Here is a 24,479-nt window from a genome sequence, read left to right on the forward strand (position 1 = left end):
TTTCATTAGAGACCAGCAACAAAATCAAAAGCCTGACATTCAATTTCAGCAGCACACACAGCGCAGGCTTCCAATCAGCATAAAAATGCAGACTCCGGGGAAGGCAGCGAGGCGCAGGAGCCCTCGCTGCAGGGTTAACCCTCTCCGAAATGCACCCCTGCCTCTCCTGCATCCCCTGGCACGGACGGCAGCTCTGTGCCCGCCGCTGCTGTCCCGGCAGCTCCCCGAGCCCTTCGCAACGACCCGCTGTCTCCATCAGGTCCCAGCCTCCCATCGCCATGTTCCATGGCACGTGCAATTAAGAAAGCAATCAGGGCTCTAACGAGGGCAGCCCCTCCAGCAGCGGGGACTGCGGGGGCTCGCGGGGCCCCTCTCCGCCCCAGGCAGCTCTGCTCCCCCGTTTCACCCGGTTCGGTCAGACTGGCTCTCGGTGGCTCGGTCTGTGTCTGCGGGGCAGGACAAACGTCCCGCAGAGGACAGACGGAGCGGCGGGCAGCGGCCACGGGTGCCCCGTGCAGGTTCCGTGCAGCCGTGGCCCCGCGCTGGGCTGGAGAAGGTGCCGCATGGGGCTCTGCCGCCTCTGCTCTCTACTGCGTTTGACACACACCAGTAGGGTGTTTCTGCTGCTATTTATCCACAAGGAAATAGTTCACTCTTGACAATTAAGAGAGATAAAGCTAATAAAATCAGACTCCGTCTTTATAAATATAAATTACTGATACTATTCAACAGGACTGCGTCAGAGCAGGTGTGAGTCACGTTCATCTCCCAGCCTGGGTGTCGCAGGGGACCTGAACTTTCTGAGGCTACATGTGGTGCATCCGGCCCCGCTCTGCTGCCCACCTGCTCCCCGGGACGTCCCCAGGGCCACCAGCACTGCAGGGCGCATCCTGCCCGCTCCCGGTGCAGGGCGAGGGTTTGTGTCCTTCTGCAGATCCTGCCGACACTGACCTGGACACCTCCTGCTTGTCATGCCCCTGCTCTTCTTACCGCCCAGCAGCTAAAGCCTCAGAGCTGGGGGCTCCCGGGGCACCAGTGGGATGGGGATGGCACTGCAGCGGGGTGGGGGCAGCCGCGAAACACACTCCCTCTACGCGATCATGTACTGCTGGTTCTCCCTCTTTCTTCCCCAGCAGCACGGAAGCGACCTCCTCTGACCCAGTGTGAAGGATGTTTCTTTTCCCGAGGTTTCCCAATGCAGACTCAATCCCCAACACCCACTCAAGGACTTCCAGGTCCCTGTCTCACCACGGGACACTTCTGCAGGCACACGTGGGACCTCCTGGCTCCTCCTCAGCCCTGGGTCCCCACGGGTAGACCACAGAGGTCTATAAAGGACAGGCACGAGATGTGCTGGAGCACGTTTGCATGACCTGCACAGCCCGTGCCACCCCCTTCTGTGCGCTCTCCAGGGCAGCAGCCGAGGGGGCAGCCTGTCCTGGGAACCAAGGGCACACCCTGCACCCTCTGCAGTGCCTGTGGGTCCGCTCCAGGCAGAGGAACATCCCCCACCCTGCCCCGCCACCCACATCTGGAAACAGCGCAGAACTGGGGCCTGGGCTGCAGACAGCGGCACAGCGAGGTGCTGAGCGCCGAGCTCAGCCCTGCTCTGCAGGGGCGGCTGCCACCCCGTCTGGCACGCTGGGTGACATGGGAAGAGCTGCCTGTCCCCCAAAAACCCTCTCCCTCCTGACACTGTCGGCCCCTGGCTGTGTGGGTACCTGGCCTGGGGTGCTCCAGCCCCAGGGCAGGAGCCCAGGGAGCTGCTCAGCATCCCTGGGCCAGAGCTTTGCTCTGGGAGCTCCACCTGTCCCAGCCCTTCCTCAACAGCCCCGAGGGGCTCTGAGACGGGAGACAAGAGCTGGAGGTACGAAACGCTGCTTTCCCCTCCAGCGCTGTGATAACAGCGCAGCGAGCTGTGAGCTGGGTCCTGGGCTGTTGGGCTGCTCCAGGAAGCCCCCAGGACACCTGGGCTGGTCACCCCTCATACGCTACGGACCCCTCAGCATAGCTGGGCCAGCGACACGTCTCTGGACCACTAAGACGGGGCAGGACTGACCCCAGGGCTTGGGGTCCAGCACAGAGCAGCGGGACCCTGGCAGAGCGGACGAGCAGCCATCAGCGCCGGAGGCACAATTAGCACTGAGCTGACATCTCGACTCTCCCTGTCACACGGAGAAGCAGCAGCACCTCAGCTCCTGTTTGTGTCAGTCTCCAGGTTACTTCGCATGAAAGAGGGAGATTGTTTTGGTGGCTGCACCACAGCTCCTCCGTGGGCAGGGAGCCGCGGCCGGCCTGCTCTCCTGTGGCAGACTGGCCAGACCAGGGCTGGAAAAACACACATCGTGGCCACGCAAGGCCCGGGCCGGCAGCAGGACATGGCCCGCGAGCTGGGAGCCCACCCGGGCACACAGCTGCTGTCCGGCATGGCCGCGACACAAAATCCACCTGTGCAAAGGCAACGTGGGTGCCAACTGCGTGCAGCCTGTCTGCTCCCTGCGCCGGGGCACGGGAGGCTCCTGCTGCTGCGCGTGGCTCCTGTGGGCTGGGCACGGTGCTGCCTGTGATGGGGACACCCCGCTCCAGTGCGGGGACACCCCTCTCTCAGTGCAGGGACACCCCTCTCCGGTGCAGGGACACCCCTCTCTCAGTGCAGGGACACCCCTCTCCGGTGCAGGGACACCCCTCTCTCAGTGCAGGGACACCCCTCTCCGGTGCAGGGACACCCCTCTCCGGTGTGGGAACACCCCTCTCCGGTGCAGGGACGCTGCTCTCTGGTGCAGGACCAGCCCCGCAGTCCCCAGCCCCGCGCCCGTGCCGAAGCGGGTGCGGAGCAGCAGTTGCCCCTCGCAGCCGGTGCTGGCGGTGGAAGCCGCCGCGCTGCAGCCGTGTCCGCGGTGAGGAGCGGGGGGGCTGCCGGCACATTAATGCTCAGAGCTGCGCCCTTCCGCTCCCGTCGCCTGCGCTGCCCCATCAGCAGTAACAGTCTGATTAATTCGCTTCCAGCAGGGAGCTGATGGGGCCAATGATGGAGCCGCTGCATCAGGCGCGCTGAAATTGATAGTTTTTCACAGTTACAAATGAGGAGCCTCCTCAGCTGCAAATGGCGCCCGCACAGTCGGACTCCGGTAATGATCATAAAGAGGCTCTCTTTAAACTGCGAAAGCCCCTGGGACCGAGCGGGGGGGCGGCTGCCGCGCTAATGAGAACTACAAGGGGCGAGCAGGCATGGAAATGGCTCCTCCACTCTTGATGTGCATTTAACTGCTTTTTTAGTGCGGCGGCAGAGCCAGGAACGAAGGAGTGATGAATGCAGCACAAAAGCATTTATTTTCCAATTCGGCAAAGTGGCTACGTTGGGAAATGTATGAATTATTTTAATTCACTCAACTGTCCTGAAACATCACAGAGAATGAGTGAGCGTGGGGGGAGGGGGCAGGCCGTGCTCAGTGTGCGCTCCAGAGACAGGAATTACTCCTGTTCCTTCAACTGCCCCGAAACTGGGGAGCGGGGGGTGCCGAGGAGGAGCAGAGACAGGGTGAAGCAATGGCTGCTCCTCGCACAGTGCACCGAGAGCGGGGCAGGCGGAGGACGGAGGCCGCGGCAGCCGTGCCGTGGAGCAGCCGTGCCGCGGAGCAGCGTCACTGGGCTGCACCGTGCCCGGGAACAGCTTGTCCCCTGCTGTGGCCACCGCCAGCTTACCCCTGCAAAGGTGACAGTCCCAGTCAGGCCCCAATGGCCGTGTTGCACACCCGTGAGCAAACTCAGGCTGGCAGAGCTCAGGACTGCCCCCAGCACCGAAATCCTCCTCCGTGCCTGCCGCAGCCGAGGGGAGCAGGTCAAAGTGCCACTTACCGGGGTTGGGGCAGCTGCTGGGGATGGCCACGGCCTCGTTCCACTGGTCTGCGCTGGAGACGGAGTAGGAGCGCTGGTGCATGCCGTCGGGCTTTGAGCTGAAGCCCACCAGGTTGATGCCGCTGATGGAGCGCTCCGAGTGCAGGGAGGTGCTGCTGGTGGAGTGGGGAGCACCTGCAAGAGAGACGCGACCTCAGCACGGACCCACTGCTGCCCTGGAGCGTGGTGGAGGGAGGAAAAGCTGTCCTGTACCTGATGCGACACGTCCCCGGGGCCCTGCAGGAGGACAGGCTCTCTTTGGCTCTGCTCTCCCATGGGCTGCCAGCCCATCACCCCAAAGGTTCTGAGAAAAGAGCCCTGCCCAGCGCACACCGCAGTTCCCAGAGGGACGCTGGCCGGGGGTCCCAGCGCAGAACCGTGTCTGTGCCCAGGCACCCTGGCTCGCAGGTGAGCTGGAGCTCACGCTCTGCTCAGAACCTTCACCATGGCCGCAGGCACCTGGACAAACACAACCTGCCCCTCGCCAGCGTGCCCATCCTCACTCCGCACTTCACTCCTTGTGTGGTCCTAGCAAGAGACACAACCACGCTGTGCGCTGGGAAAGAACGCAAAATCACACGGAAGATGTCTAAGGGACAAACAGGAAAAGGTGTCTGTAAGGTGGGGTTGTGGCGTGGAAAAGCCTCTTCCCACCAGCTGGAAACCCCTTGAGCTGAGCCCAGACCTCGAACCCCAAATGAAAGGAGCGTTTTTTGGGACTGGAGGCCATCACAGAAGACAAGATCAGAGATTCAAAATGGGTCAAGTGTTTCTGGGTTACAAGAACATCCAGAATTTCCAGAATAGTAAACAGAGCAGCTCTGACAGGGAGCAAAGATCTTGCTGCTCAGGGCTGCGATCTGTTGAGGTTGATGCTGTCCCAGAGAGACGGTCCCACACACCTGCCACCACAGGCACCTGCACCCTCCCCAGGGCTTCCAGCTCCAGCCACCGCAGAGCCGGTGGAGCCAGGGGAGCAAAGGCTTCTGCTCCTGCCCGACACGGCGGGTCCTCCCCCCATGGCCAGAGGCGAAGATGAGGAGCTGGGACCCCCACACCAGCCCTTGGCCACGGAGGAGGGCAGGGCCTGTGGAACAGTGTCAGCAGCAGTGTGTCCAGCTGGTGGGACACATCCACACCTGACCTGTCCAGTGGGACATGTCCACACCTGACCCAGCTGGTGGGACACATCCACACCTGACCTGTCCAGTGGGACATGTCCACACCTGACCCAGCTGGTGGGACATGTCCACACCTGACCTGTCCAGTGGGACATGTCCACACCTGACCCAGCTGGTGGGACACATCCACACCTGACCTGTCCAGTGGGACATGTCCACACCTGACCCGGCTGGTGGGACATGTCCACACCTGACCTGTCCAGTGGGACATGTCCACACCTGACCCAGCTGGTGGGACACATCCACACCTGACCTGTCCAGTGGGACATGTCCACACCTGACCCAGCTGGTGGGACATGTCCACACCTGACCTGTCCAGTGGGACATGTCCACACCTGACCCAGCTGGTGGGACACATCCACACCTGACCTGTCCAGTGGGACATGTCCACACCTGACCCGGCTGGTGGGACACATCCACACCTGACCTGTCCAGTGGGACATGTCCACACCTGACCCGGCTGGTGGGACATGTCCACACCTGACCTGTCCAGTGGGACATGTCCACACCTGACCCAGCTGGTGGGACACATCCACACCTGACCTGTCCAGTGGGACATGTCCACACCTGACCCGGCTGGTGGGACACATCCACACCTGACCTGTCCAGTGGGACATGTCCACACCTGACCCGGCTGGTGGGACATGTCCACACCTGACCTGTCCAGTGGGACATGTCCACACCTGACCCAGCTGGTGGGACACATCCACACCTGACCTGTCCAGTGGGACATGTCCACACCTGACCCAGCTGGTGGGACACATCCACACCTGACCTGTCCAGTGGGACATGTCCACACCTGACCCAGCTGGTGGGACATGTCCACACCTGACCTGTCCAGTGGGACACGTCCACATCTGACCTGTCCACTGGGACACATCCACACCTGTCCCGGCTGGTGCTGGCACCGCCCAGGATGGTGTGTAGTGGGTCCCTGTCAGAGCAGCAGGCTGGAGCACAGATGGACACTGGCAGGAGCAGGTCCCCAGCCAGATCTGGTCCAGCCAACCCAGCTCACCTGACCAGGGTGTGAAACACACTCAGTTCGCCCTCAGAGACGCCCAGCGCGGCTGAGGCCGCAGGGACTCTGGGGACGGTCCTGGCCAAGCCCCGTCAGGCAGGGCCCCCCAGAGCCAGCTACCCCAGACCGTGTCTGGACAGTTTTTGAGTATCTCTAAGGATGGAGACTGCACAACCTTGTGAGGGGAACTACCAGCACCCAGCCAGCCCCACAGAGAGCAGAGCTCTGTAAAATCCCTGTGTGGAGCCCCAGATTTTGTACTTAAAGTTACCATTCTGTCCCTGCTGTTTCCATGAAAACCAGAGAAGTGTGACTGGAGCGTCACCGGTGCCAGGCGCTGCCTGAGGCTGCAGCGCCTGGAACGCAGCTCCAGAGCCCAGAGCCTCCCCTGTGACCCTGGACCCAGGGGGTGCGGGTGGAGGGTGACGGGGCCACCAGCCCTGCCCCAGGCACGCTGTCCGTCCGTCCCAGCTTTCTGTCCATCCCAGCACCTACCGTTCACCACCAGCACAGCAGCCGCCTCCCACCCTTCTCTCCAGCACACCCAGCCTGGGCCAAAACCCCCCTCCCCAGTGCCCGGAGTGTGGGTGACCCCGCGGCAGGTCCTGCGGCCGCGCCGGTGCCGAGCTGGCAGCCCCGCAGTGCCCGCAGCCCGGCACAGCGCCGGCCTCGCTGCTCCAGCCCCGCTGTCGCACTCCCCCTCCCTCGCTTGCTGAGCGCCACAGAAACACGTGTAAAACCATGACACTGACTTTGCCTCTAATTAGCCCTTAATTTACAAGACACACTCGGAAGGGTAATTAGCTGGCGCTCTGCTCCTGACTGCCGCATCCATCTCCTCTTGCCTCCTCGAGGGAAGGAGCCTGCTGCCGGAGCAGGGACAGGCTGAACCTGGGGCTGGATGGGCTGGGGACGGGAACCGTGCGGATGGGATCGGATGGGATGGGATGGGGTGGGATGGGACAGGACAAGACAGGCTGCCCCGAGCTCAGGCAGTGCCCGCTGCCCCGTGCCAGACTGCGCACGCAGTACGTGTCCATTGCCACGGCCCAGGAGCTCCCCAGGCAGAGGGAAGGTGCTGCAGAGCCCCGGGGTGCCCAGATCTGCCCCCTGCACCCCCGACCTGTGGGCACAGGTCCCCCCATGGCCCCCCCAGAAGCAGCGAGGCTGCCACAGCTGCCAGTGCTCCTGCCCTGACCAGAGCCAGGGACCGGCCGCCATCCAAACCTGCCCAGCGACCGACCTCAGCTCTGCGGCACTGGCGGGGTGAGGCCAGGCCATGGGAATGGTGCTGGCTGCAGGACAGGCAGGACAGACAGCAGGACAGGCAGCAGGACAGGCAGCAAGACAGGCAGGACAGACAGCAGGACAGACAGCAGGACAGGCAGCAGGACAGGCAGAAGGACAGGCAGAAGGACAGGCAGAGGGACAGGCAGAGGGACAGGCTGGAGGATGGACAGGAGGACAGGCAGGCTGCTGAGCTCAGCCTTGCCGAGCGGTAGCCCCAGATGCCCCAAGCTCCCCCCGCTGTCCTGCTCGGCTTTGCCAGGCCTGCTCTGGCTCAGCCCAGGCTGCCATGGCTGCGGTGTGACCTGTGCCGGCTCGGCAGGACGCCCAGCGTGTGCAGGACACGATGCTCGAGAAGCCACTGACACGCTCAGAGCCCCCCCCCCACACCACGGTGACCACCCACCCTGCACCGGCACCAGCACGAGCCTCCCCAGTCGACGTCTACTTTGCCACTAGGAAGAGGTGCCAATTTGAGAACTTCATTTTGAGACAAAATGGTGCTGCCACCGTTTCCAGCGCAGCTTCTGCTGCCTCCGCGGTCCCTCCAGGAGCTCCCTGCAAGCGACAGCAGCTGCCCGGAGCCCCTGGCTGCGGGGACACATCCCCGTGGCCCCGCTGTGCAGGTGGGGACCTCTGGGCTGCATAACTCTGGCTCGTTCCAGGGGTCTGCAAGGTGGTCCAAGCAAGGTTGGAGCCCTTGGGAACTGCATCGCTTTGGAAGCGACACCACTGCCACTTGATGGATGTGGTCTCTTTAAATGAGGCGAGTGAGGTGCCAGGTGAATAAAAGGCTACGTGTGAAACACGGAGTGCTGCTCTGAGCCAGAGCCTCCAGAACTGAGCAACCCCTGACCTGCCCACAGCCCCTCCAGCAAAGCTCCCCCATCACTATTTCCTCAAAACCCCAAAAAGAGATCCATGTAGACATGTCAGTGTGACCTCAGCAGCAGGCAAGGCTTCGTGATGCCTTTTTAAGTAAAGCCCAATTCATGACAGTAAATGGAAAGTGACCTAAAACCAGAAGGTAATTTTTCTAAGCATGGAGTGCGGTTGTCTGGCCACTTCAGTGAAACACTTGAATCAAAGCAAAATGGAAATTCTGCGTTCAGGTGTGGATGCCCAGGGAACCGGAGAAAGGTGACTGAGCACTGTCGGTTGGGAAGGAGATGGTCTGCGGAGTCACTCCAGGATCTTAGGACAAACAGTATTTTCAACATCAATTTGGTGAAATAATACATGGGTTCTGGTGAAATTTCCTGGTGACATTAAGTCTGAAGCACTGCCAGTATTCTGGTGATGAAGATGTCATGCAGGACTAGATGACTTTGAGCAGTGAGCTAACAAAACCACAATAAAATGTATTTAAGTACAAAATGCAAAGATGTAGTCTGCTACTGATTGGCCTGATTCAGAAAATCCTGGGAAAGTACGTACTGTTTTCCACGGGATTTGGATTGCACCCCAATGAGAAGGATGTCGGCACTGGGCTGGGGCTCCTGACTGGGAGCATTGGAGGAGGAGGAATTCTGCAAGTATTGCCTCGTCACAGCATCACCGAAGCACAGCACCACCAGGCTGGAAAATCAACGTGATCCCACGTGTGCAAGGTGAGGTGACATCAAACGTGATCCCACGTGTGCAAGGTGAGGTGACAACAAACGTGATCCCACGTGTGCAAGGTGAGGTGACATCAAACATGATCCCACGTGTGCAAGGTGAGGTGACATCAAACGTGATCCCACATGTGCAAGGTGAGGTGATGTGAAATGTGGTCCCACATTTCAAATGAGGTTTGTCTTGCACAACTGGGAAGCACGCACACTTTCTGCACAGAGCTGGTACAATACCTCACCTGTATCCTCATGCACAATGTACCATCTTGAAAAAAAATAATTCAAGGTGGAATGGGTACAGAAAGCAAAGGTGACCTTCCATTCCTACTAATCACATTACCCACCTGCCCACATCCCACCGCCTGCCGTCCGGAACTCCTGCAGACCACCAGCAACAGCAACACAGTGTGTGGACATGATAAACCACATACTTTTTAACAGGAGTAAAATAGAAACACCTACATCCTCAACAACTTCATTCAGGAAAGGGCTACTTCCTTCTTGTTAGAACACACGATAACCTGACCAGCTCTGAACGAACCTGGCCGTGAACATGTCACCTCCCACCACCAGCATGGACACCCACTCCTGAGCCAGCTCCTGGTGACACCAGATGTCCCCGGCGCACGTCCCGGGTGTCCGCAGGGCACGGCGCAGAGGCTGCTGCAGCGGGACAAGGGACACGCTCTGGGCACCCGCAGACAAGGGACAGATACCAGCGATCGCGGCCCTGGGCTCACCAGTTTGCTGTGCTTGATGCTGCCAGCCCAGGAATACCGCGGTTTGAACCTGAGGAAGGGGCCAGGGACCCGAAGGCTCATTCGCCTTTGGCCAATGCACACAGCAAAGTGCAACACAACAATCTTCACAGCCCCAGAGCCCTGCCTGGTCATATCACAAAGGATTCATCAGCACTAAAATGTGGCCGACAGGAGGACAGTTGGATGGCAGCTCAACTCTGCTCTGCCTGTGCTCCTGCACACCACCACCACTGCCGCCATCGGGGTGGCCTGGTGGGACGTGACGGTCACGCTGTGCAGGGCAAAGTGAGCTGGCAGCAAAGGAAATGCTTTGAGTTTGCAGCTCCTGCGAAAGCCGAAGGCGTGGACGTGTGAACCGGTGGCTGCTCCTGGAGTGAGCTGCGCTCCTGGCCCCGGCTGGAGCCGTGTTTGGGACCGCGCGGTTACCACAACGGGGTCATTGCTTCTCACTGAGCCGGGGCCTCAGCCTGTGACACAGCTTGGCCCCGCTCTCCAGGCCGTGGTTTCTCAGCCTGTGACACAGCTTGGCCCCGCTCTCCAGGCCATGGTTTCTCAGCCTGTGACACAGCTTGGCCCCGCTCTCCAGGCCGTGGTTTCTCGGGCTGTGACACAGCTTGGCCCCGCTCTCCAGGCCATGGTTTCTCAGCCTGGGACACAGCTTGGCCCCGCTCTCCAGGCCATGGTTTCTCAGCCTGTGACACAGCTTGGCCCCGCTCTCCAGGCCGTGGTTTCTTGGGCTGTGACACAGCTTGGCCCCGCTCTCCAGGCCGTGGTTTCTCAGCCTGGGACACAGCTTGGCCCCGCTCTCCAGGCCGTGGTTTCTCGGGCTGTGACACAGCTTGGCCCCGCTCTCCAGGCCGTGGTTTCTCAGCCTGGGACACAGCTTGGCCCCGCTCTCCAGGCCATGGTTTCTCAGCCTGGGACACAGCTTGGCCCCGCTCTCCAGGCCATGGTTTCTTGGGCTGTGACACAGCTTGGCCCCGCTCTCCAGGCCGTGGTTTCTTGGGCTGTGACACAGCTTGGCCCCGCTCTCCAGGCCGTGGTTTCTCAGCCTGGGACACAGCTTGGCCCCGCTCTCCAGGCCGTGGTTTCTCAGCCTGGGACACAGCTTGGCCCCGCTCTCCAGGCCGTGGTTTCTCGGGCTGTGACACAGCTTGGCCCCGCTCTCCAGGCCGTGGTTTCTTGGGCTGTGACACAGCTTGGCCCCGCTCTCCAGGCCGTGGTTTCTTGGGCTGTGACACAGCTTGGCCCCGCTCTCCAGGCCGTGGTTTCTTGGGCTGTGACACAGCTTGGCCCCGCTCTCCAGGCCATGGTTTCTCAGCCTGGGACACAGCTTGGCCCCGCTCTCCAGGCCGTGGTTTCTCGGGCTGTGACACAGCTTGGCCCCGCTCTCCAGGCCATGGTTTCCTGGGCTGTGACACAGCTTGGCCCCGCTCTCCAGGCCATGGTTTCCTGGGCTGTGACACAGCTTGGCCCCGCTCTCCAGGCCATGGTTTCTCGGGCTGTGACACAGCTTGGCCCCGCTCTCCAGGCCGTGGTTTCTCGGGCTGTGACACAGCTTGGCCCCACTCTCCAGGCCGTGGTTTCCTGGGCTGTGACACAGCTTGGCCCCGCTCTCCAGGCCGTGGTTTCTCGGGCTGTGACACAGCTTGGCCCCGCTCTCCAGGCCGTGGTTTCTCGGGCTGTGACACAGCTTGGCCCCGCTCTCCAGGCCGTGGTTTCTCGGGCTGTGACACAGCTTGGCCCCGCTCTCCAGGCCGTGGTTTCTCGGGCTGTGACACAGCTTGGCCCCGCTCTCCAGGCCGTGGTTTCTCGGGCTGTGACACAGCTTGGCCCCGCTCTCCAGGCCGTGGTTTCTCAGCTGGGCCGCCCCAGCTGCTCCCTGTCCGTGTGTCAGGCAGCCCTGGTGCAGGCCGAGGCGGCGCTGGGCACCTCTGGAGGCCAGAGGCTGCTGGTACCTCATCGCAGCAAAGGCTGCTTGTGTCCTTCTGCCTCCCTGAAACATGAAGAACAGATCCCCAGCCATCTGTACCCTGCCACGTCCCCAGGTCCTGCAGAGCTAAGGGCAGGGACAGACAATTGCCTGCAGTTCTGCTTTTTGAGGAGCCTCTGTCTGTCTGTCTGTCCGTCCCCAGCTCAGTGCTGCTCTGCTGGGGCAGACGAGCGGCTGCCCACAGGGTCTGTCTGGGCAAGCAGGGACACGCTGATGTTCAGAGAGGCTCGAGCTGGACGCAGTCTGGGAACTCCCTGTCTCCTGGCCCAGGACAGCCTGGTCTCTCCTCCGAGACACTGCCCCGCAATGTGGCACAGGCAGAGGACACTGTCCTGCACTGTGGCACAGGCAGAGGACACTGCCCCGCACTGTGGCACAGGCTGCCAGCCCAACGGTGTGGACCGCGATGGAGACCAGTCCTCTTCCCCCGCGGGGACACCCGGCACAAAGCAAACCCTGTTTTCTCCTGCACTGCAGCAGCCAACAGCGCACTGCAGACTAACGCTATTCACTGCCTGCCAAACCACTGCCAAAGAGTCGGCAGCTACCACTGCCCCATAACCAAACTTGGAGCTGCTTGTTGCCAACTGACCATCCTTCATTTCAAACAAAAATGAGAATTACTGCAAGTCAGCTTGGTGTGTTGGCTCCCACGTACCCTGTTGTTTGGCAGCCGGAGCAGGTCCCACAGCCTCCCCAAAAGCCACGTACGTGGGGCAGCTGCTCCGGACCCACAATGTGCTCCGGCGCTGGATGGGGACCCACCTCCAGCTGGTGGGAAACTCCTCAGCTCCCAGAAACTAGTTGGTTCTTGCGGGGAGCTGAGAGCCGAGGAGCCTGCTGAAGCTGCCTGCCGGCAACAGCCCTGCTGGTGCGGCCATAACTCGCCGCGTTCCGCCAATGGGGCCGCGCTGCCGTGCGCAGGAGTGCAGCTGCCCCGGCAGCACCCGCGGCTCCGTTCCCAGAGCTCCCACACCACGAGCGGGGCGGGGGCCAGCAGACTCTGCCGGGCTGGTCTTCTGAACCAAGCACTGCACACTGTTTTGCTGGACACACTCGGTTCCTTCCTCTTAAACAATCCCTACCAGTAATGAGGCCAAAAAATGTAGGCTAAGACTTACCAGCCAGAAGCACTAGGATGGAGACGTGTCATTTGAAAGACATCAGCTCCCAAGTTCTCCTTGGAGATGGCAAGAACGCTGAGCACGCACGCAGCCCCGCAAGCACTGCGGGCCATGCTCTGGGACGACAGATGTCCTTCCCAGCCCTGCCAACAGCGAATGTCTCTGTGAAATCGTGCTCCAAACTGCAGGCTGCTGAGGTTTCCCAGCCCCGCTCCTTCGCAGGGCCACCAGGACCTGCCAGTTGCACACAGTGGGAGCCATCGCCTTTCACCGGCTTTGCAGGTGCTCTGACATGGGGGAATCTCCCCCTTTCCTAGCACGGTGTTCCAAGAGCACCGTTTTGGACATATGTACGTGGTGACGATGTAACACCGCAGCTCCTACCAAAGTTGATCATGGTGGGTACGAACCACCAGGAGAAACAGCTCTGCGCAGCCTGGACATCTCTGCGAGGACTGAAAAAACAAGCTGCCTGCAGCAGGACAGGAAGAGCTACCACGACACTGTCACCATTCTACACCCCCACCTCCCAGCCAAAACTCAGGGCACATGAGACAAGCCAAGGCACCCCAAGCCAACACACCAGCCTCACTGCTGGTGCAGATAGTGGCCGACCCTATGTCAGAGCCAGCAGGACCCCAGCAAACCGGAGACACCCGCGAACAGGTTCTGCAGATACAGCTGCTCCACAGCCCAGATCGCTGGCCCAGGAGATGCAGGAGCCCCAGCCCCCCAGTCCCGCAGCCCCAGTTCCCCAGTCCTGCAGCCCCAGTTCCCCAGTCCCGCAGCCCCAGCTCTCCAGTCCCGCAGCCCCAGTTCCCCAGTCCCGCAGCCTCAGTTCCCCAGTCCCGCAGCCCCAGCTCCCCAGTCCCGCAGCCCCAGTTCCCCAGTCCTGCAGCCCCAGCTCCCCAGTCCTGCAGCCCCAGCTCCCCAGTCCCGCAGCCCCAGTTCCCCAGTCCTGCAGCCCCAGCACCCCAGTCCCGCAGCCCCAGTTCCCCAGTCCTGCAGCCCCAGCTCCCCAGTCCCGCAGCCCCAGTTCCCCAGTCCTGCAGCCCCAGTTCCCCAGTCCTGCAGCCCCAGCACCCCAGTCCTGCAGCCCCAGCCCCCCAGTCCCGCAGCCCCAGTTCCCCAGTCCTGCAGCCCCAGCACCCCAGTCCTGCAGCCCCAGCTCCCCAGTCCCGCAGCCCCAGTTCCCCAGTCCCGCAGCCCCAGTTCCCCAGTCCTGCAGCCCCAGCACCCCAGTCCTGCAGCCCCAGCTCCCCAGTCCTGCAGCCCCAGCTCCCCAGTCCCGCAGCCCCAGTTCCCCAGTCCCGCAGCCCCAGCTCTGCCCGCCCACACCAGGGACGGGTGCCTGGATTGTGGGGACCAGGGGGATTCACCAGGATTGCAGGCGACAGCACCTCAGGACAGGGAGCCAGGAGAGGCAGAAGGAGCCCTCTGATTGTCTGAGCTTTTCTGCACAGCATAAAATTACACCACAGGTCTTGCACTAATTTACTCCTCCCTGAACTACAACATATCTTTTAGAAAATCTTCTAATCTTGATTAGAATATTGTCAGTGACAGAGAAATCACAGCAACTCTCGATAAGTAGTTCCAGTGGTTAATTACTCTCACTGTTGAAATTTGCACCTTATTTCTAGTCTGAATTGTCTTGCTCCAGAAACCCATCATTGGAGCTTGGTATATTTTTATCTGATAAAGAGCTCTCTATTACCAAATTTTTGTTCCTCTACAGGTATTTACAGATGGTGTTGAAATAATCTCTTAACCTTTTATTTGATAAACTTAGCAGAGCTCCTTGAATTTTTCCCCACAAGATGCATTTTGCCAGCATTTCACTGTTTTTACAGCTATTCCCTGAGCCCTTCCCAGTCCATGAGAATGAAACCAACTCTCATACTGTGGCCACATGAAACCCATGAACTCCAGCAGTCCCCTCTCCATCCCAGAACTGACAGCCACCATTGACCCTTTCGAAAGACCACAGCCACACCTTCTAGAATTCCCGAACTAAATCGGACTCGCTGATTCCAACGTGTCTGAATCTCCTGCCTGCTGTTTATTTATCCGTCATTCTGCCTCTTCCCAGACACCACACAGAAGTGCTCACTGAACACTTCTCTGTTTTTCTTTATTAACCATTGTACTATTGACACACCATAGCGAACAAATGCTGGTTTGGGTTCCTAATAAACTCAAAAAAACCTCGTCACTGTCTTTAACTCTGCTGGTCACCTGTTCTGTATCCCCTTGTGCAAGCACGGTAATGTGGGACGAGCCGAGAGGGGGAGGTGAGCTGGGAAATGAGCTTCAGATACTAAATCCAGCACTTTCATTTGTATGTTATGTGGAGTCTCCTGGAATACGAGATTAGGCACAAGATGTATGAGCAGTGACTATTCTCACGATGCGCAGGTCAAAAGTACCTGTTACAGTGACCGAGATGCTGTGCCAAGGCGGGTGCTGCCGCGGGGACAGGGTGCGGGGACGGGTACCGGGCACGGGTACCGGGGGCGGGTACCGGGACGGGCTGTGTCCCCGCTGCAGCACTGGGACCCGCGCGGGACCAACACCGGGGGCACGGGACCTGCTCCGAGCCCACACGCAGGACGGGTCTGTTTTTGAGGGGAGGGAAGCGAGGTTTCCGCAGGAGCGTGGCCGCAGGGGTGCCGGGCTGGGGCAGACGCCCGCGGCAGCTCTGGTTGTGCCGGCAGACCCCGTGTGCGACCGCAGCGGTGCCGCTGGGGACAGCCGGTGGGCGGCTGTGCCGGCAGCCGTGGGGTGCTGGGGCTCTTATCCCAACGGTGATCTTGCTTCTAAGTTCCTGAATCAACAGCATAATTGGCTAAAAGCCTTTTACTTCTTCCCTAAACCTGGTGGGTCCACAGTGTGGCCTGGGACGCCGGGGCACACGGTGTGTGACTTGTCGGCAGTGCCGAACCCAGATAAACGGGGAAACAAGCCCTTTGTGCGAGCCTGGGAATGCCGGGAGCGGGAACGCTTCCCACAAAGGCACTGGGGTCACTCGGAGGGCTGCTCGCCATGAATCACTGCCGGCGGACACTGCTCTGGCACGGGCTGGTGGCCGCGGCCGGCCTGGCAGCACCATGCCGGTGTCACACCGTCCACCTGCCGCAGCCCTGCCTTCTGCGCCATACCCATCCGTCACTTCAGCGTGTTGCTGGTGTTGTTATTGCTTCTTATATACACACAGACACACAGGCACACAGAACACATCCCAAATCCCGCTTGCTCCCCTTGATCTTTTGTTCCTGTGCATTCCCCACTATCTGGACACAGAGGGCATGAATAGTTTATGTCTCCTCTTTACCCAGATTAATACCTTTTTAAGCAGTGCAATCTTCCTTCTGATTTTAACTTCTTGGTATCCAGTAAAATGTTCTTTAAAAACTCCTAATTATGCCTCACATCTTTTTTCTGTTTAAGTTCTTTCTCCCAAATGATCTGGCTCATAATTGCTTTCAGCTTTGTGAAATTGGCTCAGATATATATTTTTGTGTGCATGTGTCTGTGCGTGTGTGTGTTTCTTACTCTTTACTTGTGATCTGAATTTCACTCTGCCTGAACACCAGCACAATGAAGTCAAGGTTACTTTTACCCGAGCCACTACTAACCTGCAGTTTTGTGACTCGGTGTCCCCACCTGCTCAGCTGAGGGTACCAACAACGCTCTCCACGGCGCCGCATCACTGCTTGGAACAGCGGGATTCCGAAAGTCCGAGGAAGCTTTAATGTCGCTTGGCCACGTCCCCCAGTGACTATCACTACGATCACGTCATTTACTCTCCAACAGGTTACAGTGAAATATTTCAGAAACTGTTTCTGAGACACACAGACTGAAGTGCTGGGGATGAGTGGGGGGAGTGGATGAAGGAAAACGGTCCTTGTTTGGGATCTCTCTCCTGCTCTGTTAATGTGACCAGAGGTGGCACTTTAGCCTCTGTAGCCACCTGAAATCATAAGCTGCAGAAAATGTACAAGTAATCCTGTTTAAAATCCAAACCAGAACAGATACCGTGCAGCTGAAAAGTCCCAGAGAAATCACGGGGACGGCGGCAGGAGATGGACGCTCCGGACAGGCTGCGACCACCCGACTCCCGCTCGCATGGGCAGGCTGGAGCCCGACGGCGAGTCCGATCTAAACTGCGGGGGGGGAGCGGCCCCAGAGCTTTGGGGTTTGCTGCAGCAGCGCTGACCCGGGCGAGCATCGCAGCGGGCGATGAAAACCCAGCGTCTCACACAGCTCAACGCGGGCAACTGAAGCAGCCCTCCAGCTTGCGCTAGAATTGTGTTACGTTTTCTTACATAACTTCCATTTCTACAGCTCATCACTCCTGAGGTGTTTCATACACCCCTGCTTGCCCTGTCCCCTGCTCACGGCAACAGAACCACGGTGCCAGGACACACCGCAGAGCAGCGCCAGGACACACCATACAGCAGCGCCAGGACACACCATACGGCAGTGCCAGGACACACCATACGGCAGCGCCAGGACACACCACAGAGCAGCGTCAGGACACACCATACGGCAGCGCCAGGACACACCACAGAGCAGCGCCAGGACACACCATACGGCAGCGCCAGGACACACCGCAGAGCAGCGCCAGGACACACCATACGGCAGCGCCAGAACACACCACAGAGCAGCGCCAGGACACACCATACGGCAGCGCCAGGACACACCGCAGAGCAGCGGCAGCGCCAGGACACACCGCAGAGCAGCGCCAGGACGCACCGCGGAGCAGTGCCAGGACACACCATATGGCAGCGCCAGGACACACCATACGGCAGCGCCAGGACACACCACAGAGCAGCGCCAGGACACACCGCAGAGCAGCGCCAGGACACACCGCAGCGCAGCGCCAGGACACACCATATGGCAGCGCCAGGACACACCATACGGCAGCGCCAGGACACACCACAGGGCATCGCCAGGTCTGCAGGGTCCCGGGAGGGGACGGAGCGACCAGGGTCCTGGCGCGCGCAGCCCGAGCACACCCGTGGCTCTGGGCAGGCCCCGACAACAGCCAGACTCATGGGTACGAAACACCCGGTTTGCAGCGAGGCTGTAATGGGTAAGTCCCCCCTCGTCTGCCAGCGGTGGGGCCGTCCCTCCCCGGGACACCAGAAGCCACCCGTGTGCCGGCGGCGCGGGCGGCAGGGCAGAGCAGAACACCGGGGCTCCAGAAGGGTGAGCTGGCAGAAGCGTGGGCAACAGCAGAAAGGACTCGAGTTTGTTCCTGTACAAGTGTTTCCCTGCCCCTCTCCCTGTACAGACAAGCATTGTCTGTATGGAAGAGAGAGCACGGTTTTCTGGAAAAGGTCCTCAGTCCAGCCCAGGAGAACACCAGCCGCCCTGTCCCCACGGCTTCCTTGGCAACATGGGGCAATTTACACTGATATTGTCACAGGTGGCTACTAATTATCCTCTCTTCGTTTTTCCAGGTGCCCTGTGCAAGACACCCAGAGCCAGATGTTCGGAAGTGCAGGATGCTCGTAACTACATGGGCAGCCGATGGCTCTGGCTCGCTGCCCTGTGTGACAAACCTGTGTCCCATCGGGCTCCCCGAGCAGGGCTCAGATCGCACAGCGGCTCGTCTGCCCTGTTCTTCCCTCTCCTCTCTTCTCTCTCTCCTCCTCACTTCTCTGAGGCCTTTTTCCCTGTTCAGCCCCGCAGTGCACAGCTCCTTTAGTGTTCTAGCAAGTAATAAGTGTATCAAGTCCCAGTAATTATCTCTAATTAGGGTTAGTGATTATACTGTTGGGTTGGAGAAAATCAATCTCTGGTTTCCCATCAGGGAGGGCAGAGAGAGTCGAGGTGGGGAGGGGAATGGGCGCTGGCAGCTCCCTCCTGTGCTGTGATGCTCCCGCCGGCTTCTCCCTGCCCTGATGGTGCTGCCTGCTCTGCCGATGGTGCTGCCTGCACTGCCGATGGTGCTGCCTGCTCTGCCGATGGTGCTGCCTGCACTGCCGATGGTGCTGCCTGCACTGCCGATGGTGCTGCCTGCTCTGCCGATGGTGCTGCCTGCACTGCCGATGGTGCTGCCTGCTCTGCCGATGGTGCTGCCTGCACTGCTGTCGGTGCTGCCTGCACTGCCGATGGTGCTGCCTGCACTGCTGATGGTGCTGCCTGCACTGCTGTCGGTGCTGCCTGCTCTGCCGATGGTGCTGCCTGCACTGCCGATGGTGCTGCCTGCACTGCTGATGGTGCTGCCTGCACTGCTGTCGGTGCTGCCTGCACTGCCGATGGTGCTGCCTGCTCTGCCGATGGTGCTGCCTGCACTGCTGTCGGTGCTGCCTGCACTGCCAATGGTGCTGCCTGCACTGCTGTCGGTGCTACCTGCACTGCCGATGGTGATGCCTGCACTGCTGTTGGTGCTGCCTGCACTGCTGTCGGTGCTGCCTGCACTGCCATTGGTGCTGCCTGCACTGCTGATGGTGCTGCCTGCACTGCTGTCGGTGCTGCCTGCACTGCCGATGGTGCTGCCTGCACTGCTGTCGGTGCTGCCTGCACTGCCATTGGTGCTGCCTGCACTGCTGTCGGTGCTGCCTGCTCTGCCGATGGTGCTGCCTGCACTGCTGTCGGTGCTGCCTGCACTGCCATTGGTGCTGCCTGCACTGCCGATGGTGCTGCCTGCACTGCTGATGGTGCTGCCTGCACTGCCAATGGTGCTGCCTGCACTGCCGATGGTGCTGCCTGCACTGCTGTTGGTGCTGCCTGCACTGCTGTTGGTGCTGCCTGCCCCAGCACAGGCAGCTCCGCGGTGCCAGCTCTACACAGTGGCCGCTGGGCACAGCCTGGCTCTGCGTGGTGGTTGCTGGGCACGGCTGGGCTCCTGCGCTGCTCTGGACGGGGACAGCGCAGCCAGCACGTGCGGCAGAGCCGGGGCTGCGACGGTGCCGCTGCGCCCAGCACCCCGACACGCTCCCAGTGGTGGTGACACGTCCACAGGACGGCGCTGCCCCCGCGGGTCCCTCTCACGGGGACACGGCCTCGTGTGCAGCTGCTGCCCCGCACCCAGCGGTGCTGGGGCTGCAGGGCCGGGCTCCCTGACGGGCAGAGACCCCAGAGGTCCCACATGTCCCCTGGGCAGCGGGCTCGTCGGGCCAGGGCAGCCCAGCCGAGAGAGCCAGGCTCACAGGTACGAGCTGCGCCCCACAGACGCCTGCACCACACGACTGCTGCCACGTGTGGGTCACGCCACGGCCACAAGGGCCAAGGGCAGCAGGGCTGGGTATGGCAGAAGGCAGCTGTGGAGGAGGGTGAGAACTGGAAGAGGAACCGCGAGAGCAGTCTGTCACGCAGCAGAGCTGCCTTCTGAGAGAACTCTCGATAACGCGTGTCCGTGACGCCAGCGCACGGGTCTGTGCGCTGCGGGGCCCCGGTGTGCACACACAGCGCAGGGCGAGCGAGCAGCAATCTGCAATGCCGGCTCTGGACAGAAACCTCTGGCAACCGGCAGCTCAGAATGGAGAACGGCAGTCAGGTTTCTGGCAAAGGATGCCCGCAGGGAGAAGAGCAGGTCTGAAGCAAGAAGGTGCTGCTCTTCCCCCCATGCTGGCAGAGCGCCCCGGCCCCTGGGCAGGAGCCAAATCCTCATTTCCATGGCTGGGCGGCAGGTTCTGTGGCTCCCGGGCGTGGTGGGAGCCCCAGCTCTGCCCCCGGCACGAGTCCTGCCCGCCGGCTCCGCGGCAGAGCCGCGCTCCACAGGGGAGCAACAGCCCTTCTGCTAAACAAGCGAGAGGTGAAGTTAATGCGCTCAAGGCAGTGGGATCATCAGCTCTCTGAGAAGGGCAGCGTCTTCGCAAACACCTGACGAGTGACCAGTAAAGCTGGAAAATGATACATCAGAAATAGTTTTTCTGCATGACTGAACAGGTGACCAGTATTTTCACACAATAGCTCAACTGCAGATCAAATGGTCCTGTAGCTGTACCGGAGGAACATGGGCTGCGGGCAGGGAGCTGCTGCAGGCTGTACACAGGCTGTACACAGGCTGTACACAGAGTGTACACAGGGTTTCGTACAGGATTCCATCTGAGCTGCTCCTCGCTGCCCCACCTCACAGATACCCCCTGTCTCTTCTCTCTTGGTTGGTGCAAACACAATCCAAATTGCACAAGTCAGTAACAACGTTGTGTGTTCACGCGGAGCCCCGGACCTGAGCTGAGCAGCCAGTGCGTTCCAGCAGCAGCTTGGCGGTTCCAGCTGATATGCCACAGCATGCCCAGCACAGACCTGCGGGGCTGGAAGCACCTTCACCACTCCAGATAAGCCTCAAACACCTCAGTGCCTCTGATTTCATCCCTAGTAGGAAGCATTTCCTTCCTCTCACAAGGGCAGACTCATTCTGGAAAAACCATTCCGCTGCCTACCTGCAGTGAGTCAGCTGGCCGTCTGCAGGGACATAAAACCAGGGGAACACCTAAGGATGCCATAGGTAGCAATGCCATAAATACTACTGCCACCAGGACATGGCGCGTCCTGATCAGACCCTGTGACAGCAGCCTTGCTCAGCAATTTAGGAAGCATGACACAGGGCTGTCCCTGTCCCTGGGGCCCGTGGGAAGACGTGGGGGTCGCAGCGCCAGGGCTGCCGTGCCCGCAGGGAAGCAGAACACCGCACAGCCATTCCTGCTCGAGAGATGGGAAACAGAGACGCCAGCAGCCGGTCACCCTGGAGCCCCCAGCAAAACGAAGGGACACTCGAGTCCCTGCTGCCAGGACCCTGCGGGAGCCGCACAGTGGCCGCGGTGGCAGGACCCGTGGGGTGGTCCCGGGGCTGGCACCCGCCAGCACGGCCAGAGACACCGGGGCCTTTACCAGAGCTGGGGAGGAGCCCAAGTTCATGGACTCTCTGAAACATACAGAAAATTAACCCTTTCATGAGTACGGAATATTGTAAACCACCAAAGACCTAACACGTAACCAAGTCCCCCGAGCAGGGAGAGGATGCGCATCCCAAATCTCTGACTCGGGTTGTGCAGGAACAGCTGCAGTGCCTGACCCACAGGTGACTCCTCCAAACCCAGATCGCCCTCCATCAGCCACCCAACCACGGCATCCCTGGGGGGACCTGCGCTCAGAAGGGGCCCACGAGTGGTGTGTGGGGGCAGAAGGATGGGGACCAGGCAGGCAGCGCCGCCCCAGCACGCAGCGGGAGCGATGGCACCGGCAGTGCCGCCCCTGCCCTGCCCTGCCCGGCACGCAGCGGGAGCGATGGCACCGGCAGTGCCGCCCCTGCCCTGCCCTGCCCGGCACGCAGCGGGAGCGATGGCACCGGCAGTGCCGCCCCTGCCCTGCCCTGCCTGGCACGCAGTGGGAGCGATGGCACCGGCAGTGCCGCCCCTGCCCTGCCCTGCCTGGCACGCAGTGGGAGTGATGGCACCGGCAGCACCAGCTCCAGCCTTGCCCGGCACGCAGTGGGAGTGATGGCACCGGCAGCACCAGCTCCAGCCTTGCCCGGCACGCAGTGGGAGCGATGGCACTGGCAGCACCAGCTCCAGCCCTGCACGGCACGCAGCGGGAGCGATGGCACCGGCAGCGCCGGCTCCAGCCACACTGGCCTCGGCTCAGGACAGGAATGCCTGGCGGTTCACTTGCCTGAGCAGCCTCCGAGGACACAAAACGGGTGAAACTGAACACAACCCTGATGTGCTCCAGCCACCGCGGGATGCCCGGCTCCCCAGCCCAGGCTGGGACTGTGGTTCGCTCTGGCACCGCTGGCACCTCGCGTGTCTTCACCCACCGCGGCTCGGAACAGCCCGTCCCCGCGGTGTGCGGGGGGGACAACGCTCAGCACAGGCTGTGGTGCCACCCGATGAGTGTCACCTTGTGCAGGCACGAAGGGGACGGTGGCAGGCAGCGCTGCACGTGTCCTGCCATGCCACGGACAGTGGCCCGGAGGGACCGGGCAGCGCGGGGCCAGGACACGGCTGAGGATGCAGGTGGTGAGGAGCGAGGTGCTCTGGTGATTTCTTGCAGGGACAGGGTCCCCAGGAGAACAAGGCAGCAGGGGAAGCAGGGGCAGCCCAAGGTTAAGGAGCTGAATGTTTCCTTTGGGGACCTGGGATCTCATCCATGCTCTGCTGTGAATCTCCCAGAACTACTGTTCAAGTCACTTATACCAACACTTGTCAAAAACAGCCGCTAATAACGTGTTCCTCCTGCTCTGAGTGCCCAGGTGGAGACTGAGGGCTGATAAACAGGAGCTCAGTGCTCACAGCTACACTTTAAAGGGCTAAAAAAAGGCAAAGTTCTTGGGAAAGAAAAAACAATTCTTAGGCTCTAAACTGGGGGCACATAGTTAGCGGAAGCTTTTGACAATTTTGGCTTTATCTTCTCTTTGCCTCAGTTTCCCTCCTTTAGAAAGAAATAATAATAGCTGAGAGACCAGAGCTACAATGCTTGGAATGACGATGTTCAGCATAACTCTGGCCTGCTCCTAGAGAAATACAACCTGAGCTGACCCAGCACATCTCGGTCCTTCAGGCGTCCGTGCTCCAGCAGAACGGGGCACCGAGGTCTGCGGGAACCGTCCCGCTCGTCCCCTCGAGCTCCCTCCTCTCCCCCATGGAGTCCTGACCATTTCCAGCCTCAGTGCAAATCCTTGAACACACGGCTCCAACCTCACAGTCGGATCCATCCTCCTACCTCAGGCAGCCAGATAAACATTCCTAAGATGTCACCATATGAACGTTATAGTGAATTTATAATATTTATAATATACATATGAATTTGCAGTATTTTATACATGATTCATGATGCAAAGTATTAATTACAGATAAATTTTACTAAATCTCTGATCTCGGCTTCATCTTCCGACTACAAACAACCCTTTACCGTATCATTGGGAAGGATAAGGGTCCCAGGCTGCCAAGCACAGCCGGACCTCACTCTTCCTTCAGCTCTGGCGTCCCCACGTCCCAAGGTCCATGAGCAGAGAGACCTGGGGCAGTACGTCCAGAGGGGGAAGGAGCGTGTCCACCCGGGGCTGGCAGAGCTGCACTGGGACACTGCACAGCATGGGACACTGCACTCCATGGGACACTGCACAGCCCTGGGACACTGCACAGCATGGGACACTGCACAGCATGGGACACTGCACTCCATGGGACACTGCACCAGATATGGGACACTGCACAGCATGGGACACTGCACTCCATGGGACACTGCACAGCCCTGGGACACTGCACAGCATGGGACACTGCACAGCCCTGGGACACTGCACAGCATGGGACACTGCACTCCATGGGACACTGCACTCCATGGGACACTGCACCAGATATGGGACACTGCACTCCATGGGACACTGCACTCCATGGGACACTGCACAGCATGGGACACTGCACAGCATGGGACACTGCACTCCATGGGACACTGCACCAGATATGGGACACTGCACTCCATGGGACACTGCACTCCATGGGACACTGCACAGCCCTGGGACACTGCACTCCATGGGACACTGCACAGCATGGGACACTGCACAGCCCTGGGACACTGCACTCCATGGGACACTGCACTCCATGGGACACTGCACACCATGGGACACTGCACCAGATATGGGACACTGCAC

General features: G+C 60.3%; 1 protein-coding gene across 2 annotated transcripts in view; it reads right to left on the minus strand.

Moving 5' to 3' along the window:
* Positions 1-24,479, minus strand: part of AGAP3 (ArfGAP with GTPase domain, ankyrin repeat and PH domain 3) — a 140,182-nt gene that overhangs the window by 16,876 nt on the left and 98,827 nt on the right. For both annotated transcript variants that reach the window (XM_065630057.1, XM_065630056.1), the window contains exon 12: positions 3,856-4,029. In XM_065630057.1, the coding sequence (XP_065486129.1) occupies positions 3,856-4,029 (174 nt within the window). The remainder of the gene's footprint in view (positions 1-3,855; positions 4,030-24,479) is intronic.

Source organism: Caloenas nicobarica, chromosome 2 (genome assembly GCF_036013445.1).
Source record: "Caloenas nicobarica isolate bCalNic1 chromosome 2, bCalNic1.hap1, whole genome shotgun sequence".
NCBI lineage: Eukaryota > Metazoa > Chordata > Aves > Columbiformes > Columbidae > Caloenas > Caloenas nicobarica.